We start from the raw sequence: 23,737 nt of genomic DNA on the forward strand, positions 1-23,737 counted from the left end.
CCCAGGGACAAATGCACTTATAAAACTTTTGCATTGCGCATTTGATTGTCATCCTCATATTTTCTGTTGTCCTTGATCTAGAGACAATTCCAGTTTTCAGGGAGTGCCACAGATTATAATATATCAGGGTTACTGGTGTCATTTTCGAGGGTGCAGGCAGCAACTCTGAAACTTTGAGATTTTCACCCCCCAATCCCACACCCCTTCACCGAACCGATTTAATGAATTAGATGGGTGACACTTGTGATCTGGTATTTATTATAGACAATAGACAATAGACAATAGGTGCAGGAGGAGGCCATTCGGCCCTTCGAGCCAGCACCGCCATTCAATGTGATCATGGCTGATCATTCTCAATCAGTACCCCGTTCCTGCCTTCTCCCCATACCCCCTGACTCCGCTATCCTTAAGAGCTCTATCTAGCTCTCTCTTGAATGCATTCAGAGAATTGGCCTCCACTGCCTTCTGAGGCAGAGAATTCCACAGATTCACAACTCTCTGACTGAAAAAGGTTTTCCTCATCTCCGTTCTAAATGGCCTACCCGTTATTCTTAAACTGTGGCCCCTTGTTCTGGACTCCCGCAACATTGGGAACATGTTTCCTGCCTCTAACGGGTCCAACCCCTTAATAATCTTATACGTTTCGATAAGATCTCCTCTCATCCTTCTAAATTCCAGTGTATACAAGCCTACCTTCTGGAAAATATCCAACCCTAAATTCTTCTATGGAGCAAAGCACTTTTTTTTTTTTGGTGCCCACTGCCTTTCTTTGTTAGTTAATTCAACAAGTGCTGTCAATGCTGATTAGGAAACTATGTAATAAAAATCGCAAACTGATCCAGCGTGGAAACAACTTTGCATTCCTTCAAGGTCCCCTGACTAACTCAGAAATGTTTGTATATCGAAAAAAGCCACATAAAATAGATAGAAATGTTTATTCTGACAATATCTGTGAGGTTGTTCAAACTAATGATATGTAAACAATTTACATACTGTCGTGTAGATAATTGATTCCAGTAGGAAATGTGGGATCTAATAACAGTTTTATCAGTTAACTTCCAACATACTGCAGAAGTATAAAATTAGCTTCTTAAAAATACTTATCGATTGCTTTTATTTGCATTATGATAATTGAAACATTTCTGTAACTGATTGTAAAATTGCAGTGTTACATTGAACCAATGCATTCTAGGAGCAGTTTCTAGCTGTTCTGCAAAAAAAACAAAGTGCTGGAGGAATTCGGCAGGTCGGGCAGCATCTGTGGTGGAAATGGATGGACAATGCTTTGGGTTAGGACTAGCGTTGCCAACTGTCCCGTATTAGCCGGGACATCCCGCATTTTGGGCTAAATTGCCCTTGTCCCGTATTAGGCCCGGATGCTGTAGGCCTGGACAGTGTAGGTTCGGACAGTGTAGTAGGAAAAAAACTGCAGATGCTGGATAAAATCTGAGCCTACCTTCCGCACAGTGCAGGTTCGGACTGTGTAGGTTCGGAGTCCTGGGCGCCGCCTAACGGAGGTTGCATAGCAACCAGCCTCCCGGCCTGGGCGGCCGCCATTGGTGGAGCGGGAGCACGTGGCCGCCAGCTGGGTGAGGTCACGTGGGGCGCGGTGTGGTGACGTCACCTTGTCCCGTATTTGGGAGTGCTATAGTTGGCACCCCTAGTTAGGACCCCTCCCTCAACTGATACTGCCCTACCCTGATACTGCTGAATTCCTCCAGCACTTTGGGGTTTTTTTTGCTTATGATTCCAGCACCCACAGATCCTTGTATCTCCATTCTAACAGCAGGGCTGGCTTTGGCAGGTTCAGAGCGGGCCTTGCATTTATTATCACTGACATTTTGTGTTTCAGCCACAAGTCACACAATGTTTCTGGCTTGGGAAAGTCAAAGTTTCCATTTGGTAAAAGTGGATGAGCTTGCTCATTACAAACACCACAGTATTCATGGATTTTGCATACTTCAGATGACGTCTGTCTAGAAATTTCTGAACAGTTATTTTGAATTCCATGAAGGCACTATCTACGAAGGGGCTTACCGTGATCATATCTATTTAGTTTCGTTTTTTTCGTTTAGAGACACAGGCCCTTGAGCTCACCGAGTCCACGCCGCCCAGCGATCCCCGCACACTAACACGATCACACACACACCAGGGACAATTTTTACATTTTATACCAAGCCAATTAACCTACACACCTGTACGTCTTTGGAGTGTAGGAGGAAACCGAAGATCTCGGAGAAAACCCGCGCGGTCACAGCGAGAACGTACAAATTCCGTTCAGACAGCCCCCATAGACGGGATCGAACCCGGGTCTCTGGCGCTGTAAGCGCTGTAAGGCAGCAACTCTACCTCTGCGCCACCCTGCAGCCCATCGATTATATGTCTTCATTAACCATTCTGTGGTTAAATATATTAAAGCAAACTCTGCCTTATAACAAGCTGGAGTGTCATTTGTAGGAAAGAACTGTGCAGATACTGGTTTAAAACGAGGGTAGACACAAAATGCTGGAGTAACTCAGCGGGACAGGCTGCATCTCGGGGGGGGAGAAGGAATGGGTAACATTTCAGGTCGAGTCTGAAGAAAGGTCTCGTCCTGAAACGTCACCCATTCCTTCTCTCCAGAGATGCTGCCTGTCCCGCTGCATCACTCCAGCTTTTTGTGTCTATTTGGAGTGTCATTTACCTTGGTTCATTAGTTGTAAGCAATTCTAAAAGATTGTGATTAAAGTGTGACAATGGTTCTCTCAGAAAGATCAAAACTACTTTTGAGACGCGGACCGGCCTTCAGTTCAGTTCATGCTGAGTGACTGTTCCAGCTGCGAGCAGCTCATCGATGAAGCTCTCACTGTAACCCAGCAGAGTCTTCAGTACTTCAACAGTGTGCTGCCCAATTAGAGGCGGAGGCTTTGGGTTTGACATCTTGAAGTCACTGAATCTAACCGCAGGACCTGTGAAAAAAAAACAAAAATAGTTTATTGACAATAGACAATAGACAATAGACAATAGGTGCAGGAGTAGGCCATTCGGCCCTTCGAGCCATAACCGCCATTCAATGTGATCATGGTTGATCATTCTCAATCAGTACCCCGTTCCTGCCTTCTCCCCATACCCCCTGACTCCATTATCCTTAAGAGCTCTATCTAGCTCTCTCTTGAATGCATTCAGAGAATTGGCCTCCACTGCCTTCTGAGGCAGAGAATTCCACAGATTCACAACTCTCTGACTGAAAAAGTTTTTCTTCATCTCCGTTCTAAATGGCCTACCCCTTATTCTTAAACTGTGGCCCCTGGTTCTGGACTCCCCCAACATTGGGAAACATGTTTCCTGCCCCTAACGTGTCCAACCCCTTAATAATCTTATACGTTTCGATAAGATCCCCTTTCATCCTTCTAAATTCCAGTGTATACAAGCCTAGCCGCTCCAGTCTTTCAACATACGACAGTCCCGCCATTCCGGGAATTAACCACGTGAACCTACGCTGCACGCCCTCAATAGCAGGAATATCCTTCCTCATTACAAAGGTGTGCAATTCTGTAGGTTAATAGGCTTCTGCAAATTCTCCCTAGACTGTCGGATCGAACTAGTGTACGGGGATTGCTGGCCAGCGGGCACTCGATGGGCCGAAGGGCCTTCTTCCACGCCTTATCTCTAAACTAAACTAAACCAATCTCAATATTCAATTTGAAATTGCACAAGCTCCCTGAATAAGCTCGACCACATCCAGTGACACTATTTGAGTGCTGTGTTTACGTTTAGGTATGTGACCATTAAGATGCAAGCTATTCAACCTCTCTCGAACCAATTATGAACCTCCAGACCTCACTAGAAAATTAGTCTGTGATTACTGTTGTGTTTACATGGACCTAAATAGAGCTGTGGAGCTTGAAATAGCGGGCAAATCAATTAGCGGACACAGTGAAGGAATTGTGGTGGGAAACAAGCGGAGCAATTCTTAGTTTAATTAAAATTCCAGTTAATTCGCCATCGGTCAATTCTGCTGCATGACTGATGAATTATAACACTGCCGCATAGTTTCCCCCCCAGTAAACAAACTATTTTGTAATGCATAATATTGTTATTAAAGGGGCATTGCCATCTTTAAAAAAAAATGTTAGGTCATATGAGGAAAGATTGAAAAGACTAGGCTTGTATTCACTGGAGTTTAGAAGGATGAGAGGGGATCTTATAGAGACATATAAAATTATAAAAGGACTGGACAAGCTAGATGCAGGAAAAATGTTCCCAATGTTGGGGGAAGGTCCAGAACCAGGGGCCACAGTCTTAGAATAAAGGGGAGGCCATTTAAAACTGAGGTGAGAAGGAACTTTTTCATCCAGAGAGTTGCAAATTTGTGGAATTCTCTGCCACAGAGGGCAGTGGAGGCCAATTCACTGGATGGATTTAAAAGAGAGTTAGATAGAGCTGTATGGGGCTAGTGGAATCAAGGGATATGGGGAGAAGGCAGGCACGGGTTACTGATTGTGGATGATCAGCCATGATCACAATGAATGGTGGTGCTGGCTCGAAGGGCCGAATGGCCTCCTCCTGCACCTATTTTCTATGTTTCTATATCTATGTTTCTAAGCTGCCTTATTGTTTGAAGAACAGCCAAGTGTTATTTCCATCACTGTGACCACACAGAGAGTTGATATGATAATGCAATTTTTTATGTTCGCGAACACAGGAATACTGTTTTGACAAGCAGTAATTTCTTGATTTGGTTCCCCTTTAAATTTTTTTAAAAGGGCATCAAGTAAATGTCTTCTTGTTCCTGAAGTGGATGTTCTGCCAAGAATGAGCTTTTAATTGGGGAAATGGCAACACACTGACCATATCATCAACAAAGCAGGAAAATAAACATATTCTTCAGTTTGTCAGAAATTGTTACCAAGTTTTAAAAGAACATAAACAGGGGTGGAATACTCGGAAGTAAAGCCGAGTTAAACACTTCACGATGGCAACACGTTCAGTAGTCTATTTCTAAATCGGCAGCCACCAAGAACTCTAATTTATTCACATATCCAGGGGTAACATTATTGCTGGATAGGAAAATAACTGCAGATGCTGGTACAAATCGAAGGTATCACAAAATGCTGGAGTAACTCAGCAGGTCAGGCAACATCTGGGAGAGAGGGAATGGGTGACGTTTCGGGTCGAGACCCTTCTTCAGACTGAAGCGTCTGAAACGTCACCCATTCCCTCTCTCCCAGATGCTGCCTGACCTGCTGAGTTACTCCAGCATTTTGTGATAACTTATTGCTGGATAAAGATATTATCATTTAGCCTTTCTAAATTTTCCACTGCTGTAAGACGTACAGGTTTGTGGGTTAATTGGCTCGGGTTTGTAGACTTGGTAGAAGTGTAAATTGTCCCCAGTGTGTGCTGGCTTGTGTGAATGTGCGGGGATCGCTGGTCTGTGCCGACTCGCTGGGCCAAAGGGCCTGTTTCTGCGCTGAACCTCAAAAAAAAAGAAGAATGGGTACAATATCCCATCCAAATCGCACACTTGCCTGAAATCCCTGACACCATTTTGGAAGTGCTATGAGGACAAGGCCGGCTGAGGTTCATGATGTCCCACCAGTGTGGTGTTAGTCATGGCTCAGTGGTAGCACTCTCATTTGTGAACCATAAGCCAACTTCCACTTGACACATGAATGCTCATTTGAAGAAGTGTTTGTACAGTTGACAGTGCCAGGGGCCCCATCTGTTTTTTCCAAAGATCCCCTGAGACCATTTTGACCGACTGCGAAAGAGTTCTCGTGAGAGTCGCCACCAATTAATTTTCAATATATTCACGCAACAGGTTATCAATTTACTTAAGTGCCTCCTGTGCTCTCGTTGCCTGTTGCAAAACCGATGCTGCAAAAGTGGTAACTCCACAAACACTATTTCAGATATTTTACTGTTACAGATATTTTACTATCTGCAGGAAAATAACCGCAGATGCTGGTACAGATCGAAGGTATCACAAAATGCTGGAGTAACTCAGCAGGTCAGGCAGCATCTAGGAGAGAGGGAATGGGTGACGTTTCGGGTCGAGACCCTTCTTCAGACTGACGTCAGGGGGGCGGGACAAAGAAAGGATATAGGTGGAGACAGGAAGATAGAGGGAGATCTGGGAAGGGGAGGGGAAGAGAGGGACAGAGGAACTATCTAAAGTTGGAGAAATCAATGTTCATACCGCTGGGCTGTAAGCTGCCCAAGTGAAATATGAGGTGCTGTTCCTCCAATTTGCAGTGGGCCTCACTATGGCACTGGAGGAGGCCCATGACAGAAAGGTTAGACTGGGAGTTGGAGGGGGAGTTGAAGTGCTCAGCCACCGGGAGATCAGGCTGGTTATGGCGGACTGAGCGAAGGTGTTGAGCGAAACAATCGCCGAGCCTGCGTTACTAAATAGTGAGGCCCACCGGAAATTGGAGGAACAGCACCTCATATTTCGCTTGGGCAGCTTATAGCCCAGCGGTATGAACATTGACTTCTCTAACTTTAGATAGCTCCTCTGTCCCTCTCTTCCCCTCCCCTTCCCAGTTCTACCACTGTCTTCCTGTCTCCACCTATATCCTTTCATTGACCCGTCCCCACCCGACATCAGTCTGAAGAAGGGTCTCATCCCGAAACGTCACCCATTCCCTCTCTCTTAGATGCTGCCTGACCCGCTGAGTTACTCCAGCATTTTGTGATACCTTTTACTATCTGCAGATATTTCACGATCTGTCAAGCGAAATGCAAGGTTATGAAAGAAGCTATACAAATAAAAAATATTTTTCTTAAAACCCGTTCTTTAACTCTCCTATTTGTTCAAGTCCAATTGCAGGCATTCATATTGGATAGGTAGCTTGAAAGATGATTTCGCTCCTAAATCCATGATTTCCCCACGGGCGGCACCGTAGCGCAGCGGTAGAGTTGCTGCTTTACAGCGAATGCAGCGCCGGAGACTCAGGTTCGATCCTGACTACGGGTGCTGCACTGTAAGGAGTTTGTACGTTCTCCCCGTGACCTGCGTGGGTTTTCTCCGAGATCTTCGGTTTCCTCCCACACTCCAAAGACGTACAGGTATGTAGGTTAATTGGCTGGGTAAATGTAAAAATTGTCCCTAGTGGGTGTAGGATAGTGTTAATGTACGGGGATCACTGGGCGGCACGGACTTGGTGGGCCGAAAAAAGGCCTGTTTCCGGCTGTATATATATGATATGATATGATATGATAAAACACCACGTGGCCACACACAACAGTGACAACTGATGCTGATCCACAACGATGAATTTGTCACTTTATGTGGGATTAGATAAATAGAAATTAAGCGTGGCAAAACTGGCACAGCTGGGAACAGCTGCTGCCTCACAGCACCGGAGACCTGGGTTCAATCCTGGCCTCGGGTGCTGTTTGTGTGGAGTTTGCCCGTTCTTCCAGTGACCATATGAGTTTCCTCCAGTTGCTCAGGATTCCTCCCGCATCCCAAAGACGTGCAGGTCTGTAGGTTGATTGTCTTCTGTAAAAATGTAGGAGAGATGAGAAAGTGGGATAACACAAAACCAGTGTGAACAGGCGAATGGTGTTTAGATTTTTAGATTTAGAGATACAGCGCGGAAACAGGCCCTTCGGCCCACCGGGTCCGCGCCGCCCAGCGATCCCCGCACACTAACACTATCCTACACACACTAGGGACAATTTTTACATTTGCCCAGCCAATTAGCCTACATACCTGTACGTCTTTGGAGTGTGGGAGGAAACCGAAGATCTCGGAGAAAACCCACGCAGGTCACGGGGAGAACGTACAAACTCCGTACAGACGCGCCCGTAGTCAGGATCGAACCTGAGTCTCCGGCGCTGCATTTGCTGTAAGGCAGCAACTTTACCGTGGACTTGGTGGGCCAAAGGTCCCGTTTCCTATGATGTAAGTAAATAACTGCAGTTGCTGGTACAAATCAAAGGTATTTATTCACAAAATGCTGGAGTAACTCAGCAGGTCAGGCAGCATCTCTGGAGAGAAGGAATGGGTGACGTTTCGGGTCGAGACCCTTCTTCAGACTGATGTCAGGGGGGGGCGGGACAAAGGAAGGATATAGGTGGAGACAGGAAGATAGAGGGAGAACTGGGAAGGGGGAGGGGAAGAGAGGGACAGAGGAACTATCTAAAGTTGGAGAAGTCAATTTTCATACCGCTGGGCTGCTAGCTGCCCAGGCGAAATATGAGGTGCTGTTCCTCCAATTTCCAGTGGGCCGCACTATGGCACTGGAGGAGGCCCGTGACAGAAAGGTCAGACTGGGAGTGGGAGGGGGAGTTGAAGTGCTCAGCCACCGGGAGATCAGGTTGGTTAAGGCGGACTGAGCGATGGTTTTGAGCGACACGTTCACCGAGCCTGCGTTTGGTTTCGCCGATGTAAAGAAGTTGACATCTAGAGCATCGGATGCAATAGATGAGGTTGGAGGAGGTGCAGGTGTTTCCTATGATGTATTCTCTAAACTAAAAAGTAAATGCATTGTAAATTCTGAACTGGAATTTGACAAATTCCAAACAAGACAGATGTGTGTATAGCAATCCATTCTTCCCTCACACAATTAAAGCATGAAATAGTCTTCACCCTACTATAGTTACTCAACCAGATGCAACTACATTTAAGGCAGCTCTTCTCCAAGAAGCCCTTCTTGCCTAAGTCCATACTCCGCCACCTCCAGTTTAAATTCCATTTGGAATATTTTGGAGGACCAAGAACCACGAACCAAGGTCAAAATATGTTTATTCACAAAATGCTGGAGTAACTCAGCAGGTCAGGCAGCATCTCGGGAGAGAAGGAATGGGTGACGTTTCGGGTCGAGACCCTTCTTCAGACTGATGTCAGGGGGGCGGGACAAAGGAAGGATATAGGTGGAGACAGGAAGATAGAGGGAGATCTGGGAAGGGGGAGGGGAAGGGGAAGGGAGGGACAGAGGGACTATCTAAAGTTGGAGAAGTCGACGTTCATACCACTGGGCTGCAAACTGCCCAGGCGAAATACGAGGTGCTGTTCCTCCAATTTCCGGTGGGCCTCACTATGGCACTGGAAGAGGCCCATGAAAATATGTTTACATTTGGATCCACTGCAGCTCTGCTTTGAGTCTTCCATGTAAAATTTAATTTGCAGGCAGTTTTCAATTGCAATTTAACAGGAGTACAAACTAATAAGTTAAATATGTTAATTTACTCAAAATAACATGCCAAAGAGATACAGTTGGCTCATCATTGGGACAAGTAAAAGTTCAGGGAAATGTAACAGAGATAAGGAATGCCGCAACCCCAAATAACCACCATCGACTCCACCGTCAAAAAGGCCCAACAGAGGATGTACTTCCTGCGGCAACTGAGGAAACACAATCTGCCACAGGCAATGATGGTCCAATTCTATACTGCTATCTTTGAGTCCGTCCTCACCTTCTCCATCATGGTCTGGTTTGGCTCAGCCACCAAGCACGACATCCGGAGGCTGCAACCGATCGTTCGCTCAACCGAGAAGGTTGTTGGCTGCAACCTTCCCCCCATTGACGAACTGTACACTGCAAGGGCCAGGAAGCAAGCGGGCAAGATCATCTCTGACCCCTCTCACCCTGGCAACAAAATCTTTGAAGCACTTCCCTCTGGAAGGCGACTTCGGACTGTCAAAGCAGCCACAGCCAGACTTAAAAACTGTTTTTTCCACGAGTGATAGTCTCAATAGTCTGTAGTCTCTTTTTTGCTCTGGTTTATTTTCACACACATGTTTAGACCGTAATGTTGAATCCTTATTGTTTTGATGTGTTTTTATGCTTTATTCTTCATTGTTAACTGTATGTTTGTGTTGTCATTTGTGAGCGGAGCACCAAGGCACATTCCTTGTATATGCACATACTTGGCCAATAAACTTATTCTTTCATTCAAGTTGTGTGATTTTAGTGACATAGCAATAAAATCTTACAAAATTTCGTTACCTTGATATCAGGCAAGGATTCCACAGAATTCACCACCCTCTGACGGAAGAAATTCCCCCTCATTTCCTTCCTAAAAGAACATTCTTTCATTCTGAGGGTATGCCCTATGGTCCTAAACTCTCCCACTAGTGGAATTATCCTTTCCACATCCACTCTATCCAAGCGTTTCACCTTTTCATCTCTGGCCCATGTCTAACCATCTGCCTATCAACACTCCCCCTCCCCCTCACCTGTTTCCACCCTTCACTTGATGTGCTTTGTCCTCACCCCTCCTCTCTTCCAGCTTTCTCCTCCCACCCACAACCAGTCTGAAGATGTGCCCTGACCTGAAACGTCACCTATCCATGTTGTTCACAGATGCTGCCTCACTCACTGAGTCTACTTCCTTAGAAGGCCTTATGAAAGTTTGGCATGTCCTCCACAATAGACAATAGACAATAGGTGCAAGAGTAGGCCATTCGGCCCTTCGAGCCAGCACCACCATTCAATGTGATCATGGCTGATCATTCACAATCAGTACCCCATTCCTGCCCTCTCCCCTCTGTTGTTGTATTGAGCTGTGATAGCTGTGATAGGTTTCTGCTGGGCTTGCGAGATGACATTTTGAAAATGTGTAGTATGCTGTCTGTGTGGGAGGAGATGACGGGGGAGCTTTGCGGAAAATTATCGCTGATGGTGATGTGAGAGTTTCACCCAGCACCAACAAGGGGACTGTGAACCCAAGAGTGCGGCACTGCCCTAGCCCAGCCCAGCCCGGACCAACCCAGACCAACCCAGCCCAGACCAACCCAGCCCAGCCCAGCCTGGACCAACCCAACCCAGCCCAGCCCAGACCAACCCAGCCCAGCCCAGCCCAGCCCAGCCCAGCCCAGCCTGGACCAGACCAACCCAGCCCAGCCCTGCCCAGACCAACCCAGCCCAGCCCAGCCAGAACCAACCCAGACCAGCCCAGCCCAATCCAGCCCAGCCTAGCCCAGACCAACCCAGCCCGGGCCAGCCCAGCCCAGACCAACCTAGCCTGGCCCAGCCCAGCCCAGCCCAGAACAAACCCAGCCCAGCCCGGACCAACCCAGCCCAGCCCAGCCCAGAACAAACTCAGCCCAGCCCGGACCAGCCCAGCACAGGCCGGCCCAACCAAGCCCAGCCCAGACCGGACCAACCCAGCCCGGCCCAGCCCAGCCAGGACCTACCCAGCCCAGAGCAGCCCGGACCAAGCCAGCCCAGCCCAGCCCAGCCCAGCCAAACCCAACCCAGCCCAACCCAGCCCAGCCCAGCCCGGACCAACCCAGCCCAGCCCAGCCCAGCCCAACCCAGCCCAGCCCAGCCCAGCCCAGACCAAGGAATCTTAAAAAGGAATCTTAAAAAGGAAATTAGAGTAAAAGGAATCTTAAAAAGGAAATTAGAGTAAAAGGAATCTTTAAAAGGAAATTAGAGTAAAAGGAATCTTAAAAAGGAAATTAGAAAAGCGAAAAAAAGATATGAGGCTGCTTTGGCAAGTAATGTAAAAGTAAACCCCAAGCGGTTCTACAGATATGTCAATAGCAAAAGGATAGTGAGGGATAAAATTGGTCCATTAGAGAGTCAGAGTGGACAGCTATGTGCTGAGCCGGAAGAAATGGGGGAGATATTAAACAATTTCTTTTCTTCGGTATTTACCGAGGAGAAGGATATTGAATTATGTGAGGTAAGCGAAACAAGTAGAGTAGTGATGGAAATTAGGAGGATTAAAGAAGAGGAGGTACGGACACTTTTGAAGAATATAAAAGTGGATAAGTCTCCAGGTCCTGATAGGATATTCCCTAGGACATTGAGGGAAGTTAGTGCAGAAATAGCAGGGGCTATGACGGAAATATTTCAAACGTCATTAGAAACAGGGATGGTGCCGGAAGATTGGCGCATTGCGCATGTTGTGCCTTTGTTTAAAAAAGGTTCTAAAAGTAAACCTAGCAATTATAGACCTATTAGTTTGACGTCTGTGGTGGGAAAATTAATGGAAAAGATACTTAGGGACAATATATATCATTATTTGGATAATCAAGGCCTGATTAGAAACAGTCAACATGGATTTGTGCCTGGAAGGTCATGTTTGACTAATCTTCTTGAATTTGTTGAAGAGGTTACCAGGGAAATTGATAAGGGTAAGGCTGTGGATGTTGTCTATATGGACTTCAGTAAGGCATTTGACAAGGTTCCACATGGAAGGTTGATTAAGAAGGTTAAATCGTTGGGTATTAATAGTGAGGTTGCAAGATGGATTCAACAATGGCTGAATGGGAGATACCAGAGGGTAACGGTTGACAATTGTATGTCAGGTTGGAGGCCAGTGTCTAGTGGAGTGCCCCAAGGATCTGTGTTGGGTCCACTGTTGTTTGTCATTTACATTAATGATCTGGATGATGGTGTGGCAAATTGGATTAGTAAATATGCAGATGATACTAAGATAGGTGGAGTAGTTGATAGTGAGGTAGATTTTCAAAGTCTACAGAGAGACTTGGGCCTTTTGGAAGGGTGGGCTGAAAGATGGCAGATGGAGTTTAATGCTGATAAGTGTGAGGTGCTGCATTTTGGTAGGACAAATCAAAATAGGACGTACAGGGTAAATGGTAGGGAATTGAGGAATGCAGTGGAACAGAGGGATCTGGGAATAACTGTGCATTGTTCCCTGAAGGTGGAATCTCATGTGGATAGGGTGGTGAAGAAGGCGTTTGGTATGCTTGCCTTTATAAATCAGAGCATCGAGTATAGAAGTTGGGATGTAATGTTGAAATTGTACAGGGCATTGGTGAGGCCGAATCTGGAGTATGGTGTGCAGTTCTGGTCGCCAAATTATAGGAAGGATGTCGACAAAATGGAGAGGGTACAGAGGAGATTTACTAGAATGTTGCCTGGGTTTCAGCACTTAGGCTACAGAGAGAGGTTGAACAGGTTGGGTCTTTATTCTTTGGAGCGTAGAAGGTTGAGGGGGGACTTGATAGAGGTTTTTAAAATTTTGAGAGGGACGGACAGAGTTGACGTGGGTAGGCTTTTCCCTTTGAGAGTGGGGAAGATTCCAACAAGGGGACATAGCTTCAGAATTGAGGGACAAAGGTTTAGGGGTAACATGAGGGGGAACTTCTTTACTCAGAGGGTTGTGGCTGTATGGAATGGGCTTCCGGTGGAATTGGTGGAGGCTGGCTTGATTTTATTATTTAAGAGTAAATTGGATAGGTATATGGATAGGAGGGGATTGGAGGGTTATGGTCTGAGTGCAGGTAGATGAGACTAGGTCAGGGAGAATGGTCGGCGTGGACTGGTAGGGCGGACAGGCCTGTTTCCATGCTGTAGTTGTTATATGTTATATGTTATACCAGCGCAGCCCGGACCAACCCAGCCCAGACCAACCCAACCCAGCCCAGCCCGGACCAACCCAGACCAGCCCGGCCCAGACCAACCCAGACCAGCGCAGTCCGCACAGCCCAGCCCAACCCAGCCCGGCCCAACCCAGCCCAGCCCAGACCAACCCAGCCCAGCCCAGCCCAGCCCAGCCCAGCCCAGCGCAGCCCAGACCAACCCAGCCCGGCCCAGACCAACCCAGCCCAGACCAACCCAGCCCAGACCTACCCAGCCCAGCCCAGCCCAGACCAACCCAGTTCAGCCCGGGCCAACCCAGACCAGCCCAGCCCAGACCAACCCAACCCAGACCAGCCCAGCCCGGCCCAGCCCAGACCAACCCAGCCCAGCCCGGCCCAGCCCAGACCAGCCCAGCCCAGCCCAACCCAGACCAGCCTAGCCCGGACCAACCCAGCCCAGACCAACCCAGCCCAGCCCAGCCCGGACCAACCCAGTCCAGCCCGGGCCAATCCAGACCAGCCCAGCCCAGACCAACCCAGACCAGCCCAGCCCGGCCCAGACCAACCCAGACCAGCGCAGCCCGGACCAACCCAGCCCAGCCCAGCCCAGACCAACCCAGCCCAGACCAACCCAGCCCGGCCCAGTCCAGCCCAGACCGGCCCAGCCCAGACCAGCCCAGCCCAACCCAGACCAGCCCAGCCCGGACCAACCCAGCCAGGCCTAGCCCGGCCCAGCCCAGCCCAGCCCAACCCAGCCCAGAACAAACCCAGATGGCATTTCAACAGACAATAGGTGCAGGAGTAGGCCATTCGGCCCTTCGAGCCAGCACCACCATTCAATGTGATCATGGCTGATCATTCTCCATCAGTACCCCGTTCCTGCCTTCTCCCCATACCCCCTGACTCCGCTATCCTTAAGAGCTCTATCTAGCTCTCTCTTGAAAGCATCCAGAAAATTGGCCTCCAATGCTTTCTGAGGCAGAGAATTCCAGCCCGGCCCAGCCCAGACCAGCCCAGCCCAGCCCAACCCAGACCAGCCCAGCCCGGACCAACCCAGCCAGGCCTAGCCCGGCCCAGCCCAGCCCAGCCCAGCCCAGACCAACCCAGACCAGCCCAGCCCGGACCAACCCAGCCAGGCCCAGCCCGGCCCAGCCCAGCCCAGCCCAGCCCGGCCCAGCCCAGCCCAGCCCAGCCCGGACCAACCCAGCCAGACAAACACAGCCCATACCAGACAAACCCAAACCAGCCCGGACCAACCCAACTCAGACCAGCCCAGCCCGGCCCAGCCCAGCCCAGTCCGGCCCAGCCCAGCGTGCCCACGTACCCGGCTCGTCGTGCCTGCGCACAGCTCACTCACACAGATGACTTCCGCGTCCTTTCAAAAGCAGGTTGAAGAAAGCAACTAATACTGGCTCTTCCCATGAAACACCACGGGGAATAAGAGACAAAAGTAATAGAAACAACGGAGAAAAGTCCTTTATCATTGTTCAGAATTATTTTGAATTAAGTGCATGTTGTGGGGCTTTATTATGGCGTGTGAAGAGTCAGTCGATGTTGCATCATGTAAAGACACATGGAGTAACTCAGCGAGTCAGGTGGCATCTGTGCGGAACATGGATCGGTGATGTTCCGGGGCTGAGAAAGTCTCTACCCGAAACGTGACCTATTCATGCTCTCCAGAGATGCAGCCTGACCCCTTTGAGTTACTCCGGCATTTTATGTCTATTTTACAAACTAACATCTGTGGTTCCTTGCTTCTACTTATAAACTTTACACCTTGGTTAACATGGAAAGTACAATGCTGCGTTTCAATGCACAAAACACTCTCGGGGGAATATAAAACTACAGCTTGCCTATCTCAAAAACCCCCTGCGAAATAAGATGGCATTTCAACAGACAATAGGTGCAGGAGGAGGCCATTCGGCCCTTCGAGCCAGCACCACCATTCAATGTGATCATGGCTGATCATTCTCAATCAGTACCCCGTTCTTGCCTTCTCCCCATACCCCCTGACTCCGCTATCCTTAAGAGCTCTATCTAGCTCTCTCTTGAATGCATTCAGAGAATTGGCCTCCACTGCCTTCTGAGGCAGTGAATTCCACAGATTCACAACTCTCTGACAACAAATCTTTCATTTGTTTTGTGAGATTTGACAGTTGCCAGCTACGTCTGCAACTACAACTGAGATGAGAAAAAACATTTTCACCCAGAGAGTTGTGAATTTGTGGAATTCTCTGCCACAGAGGGCAGTGGAGGCCAATTCACTGGATGGATTTAAAAGAGAGTTAGATAGAGCTCTAGAGGCTAGCGGAATCAAGGGATACGGGGAGAAGGCAGGCACGGGTTACAGATTGTGAATGATAAGCCATGATCACAATGAATGGTGGTGCTGGCTCGAGGGGCCAAAATGGCCTCCTCCTGCACCTATTTTCCTTGTTTCTATGTTTCTAATATGCAGACCATAAACTGTGCCAGAAAAAGTGAAAAACATGGGGACATGGTGTTTTCCTGCATGCTGCCTCTCAAACTGTTGCATCTCTCCAGTGGCCTTTCTTATCCCAAGTTTGCTTGTATTTCTGTACGAGTCAAGGTGCATAGGTTCTTAACCGCTGATCGATCCTCAGGATATTTAGGTTTGGTTGATTCCAGTTGAAAATATGCATATAAGAAATCCGTAGAATGAAAATTAAAAGCAGAATTTAGAAATTTATGGTATTATTAAAGGAAACCATCACGAATCAGTTAGCGTTACTTCACGTTTGACAAATATTTCTGAAGGCGTCATAGATCGCGCATAGAAAGGGATTGTTGTGGCAGCAGTGCCTTTCCCAACAAAGGAAGCTTGCTGGAAAAACGTTGGATACATGGTCCAGGTAAAGATGGAGACGTACAGACAGAAAAGTTCATATCAATTGACATTATCACATTAGAGAAGGAATGAAAGTGGTATGAAGGTGAGGCAGAAGTTCACTTGTACCCCCTCCAACCTCATCTACTGCATCCGCTGTTCCAGCTGTGGACTCCTATATGTCGACGAGACCAAGCGCAGGCTCCCCGATCGTTTCGTTGAACACCTCCGCTCAGTCCGCCTATACCTGCCTGATCTGCCAGTTGCTAAACACTTTAACTCCCCCTCCCATTCCCACACTGACCTTTCCACCCTGGGCCGCCTCCATTGTCAGAGTGAGGCCCAGTGTTAATTGGAGGAATAGCCCCTCATATTTCGCTTACACCCCAGTGGTATGAATAATGACTTCTCTAACTTCAAATAACCCTTGCTTTCCCTCTCTCTCCATTCCTTCCCCTTCCCAGTTCTCCGACCAGTCTGACTGTCCCCGACTACATTTTATCTCTGTTTGCTTTATTGCCGCCTTCTCCCAGCTAACTCTACATTTTCCTTGATCCCCATCTTTTTTGATGTCTCGTTTTCACACACCTTACCCTTCCTTATCTCTGTTTCTCCCTCTCCCCTGACTCTCAGTCTGAAGAAGGGTCTCGACCCAAAACGTCACCCATTCCTTCTATCCAGAGATGCTGCCTGTCCCGCTGAGTTTTGTCCAGCATTTTGTGTCTACCTTCAGTATACTTCACTGTCTACTTTTGTTCAACTCGGACATATCACTGTGACTCTCAGCTTTGAAATAGTCAATGATGTCCACAGGAAAGAGATCAACTGTTTTGAACTCCACCTGCAATGGCCATTGTGAAGCTAAATTTCAGGGACCGAGTACAACACATTGTGTTTAGTTCACAACATTTATTGTGCTGTTGATGGAATGAATTTCTAGAATTTTTATTTCAAAGAAAGCACCAGCAGCTCACAACTTTCAACGCAAGAAAATAGATTTGACTTAACAAGCTTTCATACCTCACAGGCCCTGGTCTTATCTCCAACACTGGTGCTGATATAAAATTGTACCCTCTGAGTCAAAACTGTAAAGGGCCTACCTCTCATTAAGGAGATAGACACACAATGCTGGAGTAACTCAGCGGGACAGGCAGCATCTCTGGAGGGAAGGAACGGGTGACGTTCACGATATCTCTTTAAAAAGTTTATCAGTTCTATAAATGTTGCACGTGGAGAGGGGATTGTAGACAACCAAGTAAAGGGAGAATGAATAAACAGAGATTTACAATTCATTAACCATTTCTCAATCTTCTTGAGACTGGAAAATAGTGAGAGTTTAGTTTAGTTTAGAGATACAGCACGGAAACAGGCCCTTCAGCCCACCGAGTCCGCACCGACCAGCGATCCCCACACATTAACACTATCCTACACACACTAGGGACAATTTACACATACACCAAGCCAATTAACCTACGTACCCGTACGTCTGTACGGAGTTTGTACGTTCTCCCCGTGACCTGCGTGGATTTTCTCCGAGATCTTCAGTTTCCTCCCACACTCCAAAGACGTACAGGTTTGTAGATTCATTGGCTTGGCATGAATGTAAAATTGTCCCTAGGGTGTGTAGGGCAGTGTTAATGTGCGGGGATCGCTGGTTAGTGCGGACTTAGTGGGCCGAAGGTCCTGCTTCCGCGCTGTATCTCTAAACTAAACTAGACTAAATCAAGGGAAGGAATGGTTATAAATACAGATGAGGAGCTGAATGGGGATGTAAAATAATTTTCCAAAACTGGAGGAATAAACTAAATAATACAACGATATACGTTTTGGAATGGCTAAATCATGTCAACAGTTCTTTTAGAACTTGCATTCTTCTATCTTATGTAATTCCTGACTACTGGGCTTGTTTTGGTGGGGCTGTAAGTGTGGCAATTTGTCGCATAACTTTGATTTTGTCCATCATTTTCTTGTCAACGCTAGTGTGAGTTCTTTTAAATAAATAAAAAATGTAATACTTTGGGCTTGTATACACTGGAATTTAGAAGGATGAGGGGGGATCTTATTGAAACATATAAGATAATTAGGGGATTGGACACATTAGAGGCAGATAACATGTTCCCAATGTTGGGGGAGTCCAGAACAAGGGGCCACAGTTTAAGAATAAGGGGTAGGCCATTTAGAACGGAGATGAGGAAGAACTTTTTCAGTCAGAGGGTGGTGAAGGTGTGGAATTCTCTGCCTCAGAAGGCAGTGGAGGCCAGTTCGTTGGATGCTTTCAAGAGAGAGCTGGATAGAGCTCTTAAGGATAGCGGAGTGAGGGGGTATGGGGAGAAGGCAGGAACGGGGTACTGATTGAGAGTGATCAGCCATGATCGCATTGAATGGCGGTGCTGGCTCGAAGGGCTGAATGGCCTACTCCTGCACCTATTGTCTATTGTCTATTGTCTATTGTAAGCAGATGAATACTTCAAACAGATTTTCAACACCAGTTTAATCACTGTTGCAACTTACATCTTCATGACTATTTGTAGTTACTGTCTAACTCTGCTTCACAGTAACTCTTGTGAGGAGCATTCTTAATTTAACTGCAGGAATTTATGCGATTAAGCTTCCCTGAGTCAATAGTGCCAATATTTCTCTCTCAGCTGCCAAGCTTTGTACAGTCGATAAAAGATAATAAGATTAAACTTGTCGAACCAACCTGGCTTCACAAAATGCTGGAGTAACTCAGCAGGCCAGGCAGCATCTAGGAGAGAGGGAATGGGTGACGTTTCGGATCGAGACCCTTCTTCAGTCTGAAGCAGGGTCTCGACCCGAAACGTCACCCATTCCCTCTCTCCTAGATGCTGCCTGACCTGCTGAGTTACTCCAGCATTTTGTGACACCTTCGATTTGTACCAGCATCTGCAGTTATTTTCCTACAGAACCAACCTGGCTTGATCGGTTTAGGTAGTTCCATTTGATTTGGTTTGGTCACTTTAAGTAGTTTGACCTGACTTAGTTTGGACAATTTAGGTAGTAGTTTGACTTGATTTACGAAACTTACAGAATTCTTAAGGGGTTGGACAGGCTAGATGCAGGAAGATTGTTCCCGATGTTGGGGAAGTCCAGAACAAGGGGTCACAGTTTAAGGATAAGGGGGAAGTCTTTTAGGACCGAGATGAGAAAGTTTTGTTTCACACAGAGAGTGGTGAATCTGTGGAATTCTCTGCCACAGAAGGTAGTTGAGGCCAGTTCATTGGCTATATTTAAGAGGGAGTTAGATGTGGCCCTTGAGGCTAAAGGGATCAGGGGGAATGGAAATAAGGCAGGTACCGGATACTGAGTTGGATGATCAGCCATGATCATATTGAATGGTGGTGCATGCTCGAAGGGCCGAATGGCCTACTCCTGCACCTATTTTCTATGTTTCTATGTTTCTATGATTTAGTTCGGTCAGTTGAAGCTGTTTGACTTGTTCTGGCTCGGTTAGGCACGGTCAGTTGACCTTGTTTGGCACGGTCAGTGCAGCTGTTTAGCCTGGTTTGTCTCAGGCAGTTAAGGCTTTAGCTCAGCATCGTGTGGCAGATTGGTTCCATTAGCAGAATCACTTTAATTAAGCAAGTCGAGATGGTCCAGTCAAAAGAAGTGGCTTGGCTTGGTTAGTAAAGCTAGTCAGGCTCCGTTAGTAAAGCCAGCTTTACCTGCTCAGTGGAAGTTGCTCCATCTATAGTTTCAGCTTAGTTGTCAGAGGACTTGTGGGCTTGTGTCATTGACATATAAGAAATGTGCAGTACAATTGTATGGGAGAGTTTAAAAGACATAGAAAACAGGTGCAGGACTAGGCCATTCGGCCCTTTGAGCCGAATCAGTACCCCATTCCTGCTTTCTCCGCATATCCCTTGATTCCATTAGCCCTAAGAGCTAAATCTAACTCTCTCTTGAATGGGCCTCCACTGCCTTCTGTGGCAGAGAATTCCGCAGATTCACAACTCTCTGGGTGAGATTCATATTATAGACAATAGACAATAGGTGCAGGAGGAGGCCATTCGGCCCTTCGAGCCAGCACCGCCATTCAATGTGATCATGGCTGATCATTCTCAATCAGTACCCCGTTCCTGCCTTCTCCCCATACCCCCTGACTCTGCTATCCTTAAGAGCTCTATCTAGCTCTCGCTTGAATGCATTCAGAGAATTGGCCTCTACTGCCTTCTGAGGCAGAGAATTCCACAGATTCACAACTCTCTGACTGAAAAAGTTTTTCCTCATCTCAGTTCTAAATGGCCTACCCCTTATTCTTAAACTGTGGTCCCTTGTTCTGGACTCCCCCAACATTGGGAACATGTTTCCTGCCTCTAACGTGTCCAACCCCTTAATAATCTTTCGATAAGATTCCCTCTCATACTTCTAAATTCCAGTGTATACAAGCCTAGTCGCTCCAGTCTTTCAACATATGACAGTCCCGCCATTCCAACAAGAATATCCTTCCTCAAATTTGGAGACCAAAACTGCACACAGTACTCCAGGTGCGGTCTCACTAGGGCACAACTACAGAAGGACCTCTTTGCTCCTATACTCAACTCCTCTTGTTATGAAGGCCTACATTCCATTGGCTTTCTTCACTGCCTGCTGTACCTGCATGCTTCCTTTCAGTGACTGTCAGAGATGCCAACATGACACAGTCATTGAGGAAGTACACTTTGTTTTCCGTTACCTTGGATAAATTTTGCCTTTGGCCAAGTCTGAAGCAGTTTCACTTGAACGTTGTAGGGCCATCTGTCTGAGTGTTGGCCGAGAAAGCCTTCTCTTCCCCCTCGCTTGCTCCCCTTGGTTTTAAATTGATTTGGTTTCTTTGCTTTCCTCTCACTTTGTCTACTCTTGTTTCTCTTTCAGTTTCTTTGGCATGTATCAGTCGTGAGTGACCTCTGTACAGAGTCAGAAGATGTGCAGGAGGAAGCAAATGAGACCCAGACTCAGAATGTAACCAGGCCAGACTGAAAGATAACTCCAAATGTCAAAGGCTTGGTGCTGTTTCCGTATGACTAAATTCTGAATAGGATTTGAATAATAAAGGTATTTTTTTATTAATAAACCATGGAAGGGTGATTTTAAGAAAAATTGATGACTGTACTTTCAAATTAAGTAGAGGGACTTATCCTTTCGTGAAGTGACTGATTCATAGTTATGTACCCTGCTACATTACTCACATGACAGTCTTTTACGTATGAACTTGGAAAGTCAGTCTTACTTATTTGGCAATGTGTGAAACCACCCAAAAATTGCTGGATTAGTGGAGTTTTGTGCTAGGTTCTCAATCTTGAAATTGATTGTCACTTAATTTCACATCAGCGCCATTTAAAACAAAGCTAATAAAGGACTTTAATCCACTCATTTTATAGACAATAGACAATAGGTGCAGGAGTAGGCCATTCGGCCCTTCGAGCCAGCACCACCATTCAATGTGATCATGGATGATCATTCACAATCAGTACCCCGTTCCTGCCTTCTCCCCATACCCCCCTGACTCCGCTATCATTAAGAGCTCTATCTAGCTCGCTCTTGAAAGCATCCAGAGAATTGGCCTCCACTGCCTTCTGAGGCAGAGAATTCCACAGATTTACAACTCTCTGAGTGAAAAAGTTTGCTGTGAATTCAGTCAGGTTGAGAAGCTGGAAGAACCACATGTAACCATAAGCCCCTGGAATTTCTGTGTCATAGTTGTAAAATAAAAACCCATCCACTATTTTATTCACAATGTTAAGCACATCTAAACAAAGAGCAATTTATGGCAAGTAAGATGAAAAAAAAGCTCTCCTTTTAATGTACAACAGAAACAGTCAGCTTCATACTGATCTTTTGACTTCTGCCTTTCAACACAATCACAGTTCCTTTATGATCTTTCATTTCATGTTTCCAATAAACATTTATATGGCTTTAATTTCCTCAGTGCACATAAATTCCCAGCTGAGTTGTATTAATACTTTACTTAACCCATTATCATCTGTGTTTAAATGGTGTAGAATATGGAGGTGGCCTGGATTTTGCTGTGTGGGGCCTGTGATCGAGATACCCCGACCGCCATGCACCAACCTGCTTTGAATAAATACGGAAAGCACAAATTACTGGCTGAGTGTCCTGGGCCTAATTGGTAAGGCCCTGTGCAGTTCCAGGGCTTTGCATGTGTGCTGTGGACACACGGGGTGTCCGGAAGGAGCCCTTCCTGTGACGTTGCAGTGAAAACCTTTGAAACCTTATTCTTAATTGTTAACTGTATGTTTGTTAGTTAACTTAATTGTTAGTGACTAAATTGTTAACTGACCATCAGCCATGGTCAGCCATGACCGAGGAGGCCTAAGAAGAACTGTATGTTTGTGTTGCCATTTGTGAGCGGAGCACCAAGGCACATTCCTTGTATATGCACATACTTGGCCAATAAACTTATTCATTCATTCATTCATTCATTCATTCATTCATTCATTATGTTAAAGCATTCACTTTTGACATTCAAAATCTAGAATAAACTAAAATCACTAATATGTTAAAGTGATCGTTTACAAAAAGAAAAAATCAGGTAAAAATATTTCATTTTTAAACAACATCACTGGCATCTGGGAGGTGGAATGGGGCGAGAGGGGAAGGGGGGGAGGGGAAGGGGGGGAGGAGGGAGGGAGTGGGAGGAGGGAGTGGGAGGAGGGAGTGGGAGGAGGGAGGGAGGGGGGGAGAAGGGAGGGGGGGAGGAGAGGGTGCTGCACCAATGCAGGAGAGGTTTGGGCCCAACGGGTCCACTTGGTCTAGTAAATAAATAAAATTGTATGTCCATTTCTTTCTTCGTAGCTGTAAAATTACTATCAAAATACTTGGGATTCTGATTTCTATGCCAGCTTGATCGTGATGTGGGAGCCACAAAGAGGTTCCCCAGGACACGCCCTGGCCTGGGAATCCTACCAAGTTTCCATTTCATGCTGAGCCCAGCAGCAGAGCACATTGACAGATTTCCAGTCAAAGATCTGACAGCAAATTAGGATTGCTCATTCCCCATGCACGTGCACCAAAGTCGCAAACTTACGAGCAAAGTTCATTCCTATGTTGGATGGTGAATATGATACGGTTAGTGCACAAAATGCTGGAGTAACTCAGCGGGTCAGGCAGCATCTGAGGAGAGAAGGGATGGGTGACATTTCGGGTCGAGACAAGTCTAAATTTAGACTAAACTTAGTACAGATACATGATAAAGGGAATAACATGAATAACGTTTACTCAACAGTAATACCGATTTATCCAATTTCAGCTTCTCCCTCTCAAAGTGCAGGTTGAATTCTATCATATTATTTTCATTGCCTCCTCGGGATCCTTCACCTTAAACTCCCCAATGTGAGCTGCTCTAGGAAGCCATCTCTTAGGCATTCTACAAATTCCAGTTACCAATGAACTTGCATATTGAAATTGGGTTGAGGAGAGAGACCAGGTTTATGCCCTTGAGATGGAGGATCATTGCGATCATATAGATTGGCAGAGCAAACTCAAAGGGCCAAGTGGCCTATCCTTGTTCCTATTTTCTTTGTTTCCATCTTAAGTTGAAAATCTTCCTCTCATATACATAGTATAAGAAAATAACTGCAGATGCTGGTACAAATCGAAGG

At 46.6% G+C, this 23,737-nt stretch overlaps 1 protein-coding gene across 3 annotated transcripts in view; it reads right to left on the reverse strand.

Moving 5' to 3' along the window:
- Nucleotides 1-979: 979 nt before the first annotated feature.
- Nucleotides 980-23,737, reverse strand: part of sugct (succinyl-CoA:glutarate-CoA transferase) — a 378,390-nt gene continuing 355,632 nt past the window's right edge. For 2 of the 3 annotated variants that reach the window (XM_078398318.1, XM_078398316.1), the window contains one exon: nucleotides 980-2,948. In XM_078398318.1, coding sequence (XP_078254444.1) covers nucleotides 2,785-2,948 — 164 coding nt within the window. In that variant the 3' untranslated portion in view covers nucleotides 980-2,784. The remainder of the gene's footprint in view (nucleotides 2,949-23,737) is intronic. The other variant, XM_078398319.1, reaches the window with a different exon arrangement.

The sequence above is a fragment of the Rhinoraja longicauda genome, chromosome 4, assembly GCF_053455715.1.
Source record: "Rhinoraja longicauda isolate Sanriku21f chromosome 4, sRhiLon1.1, whole genome shotgun sequence".
Classification (NCBI taxonomy): Eukaryota; Metazoa; Chordata; class Chondrichthyes; order Rajiformes; family Arhynchobatidae; genus Rhinoraja; species Rhinoraja longicauda.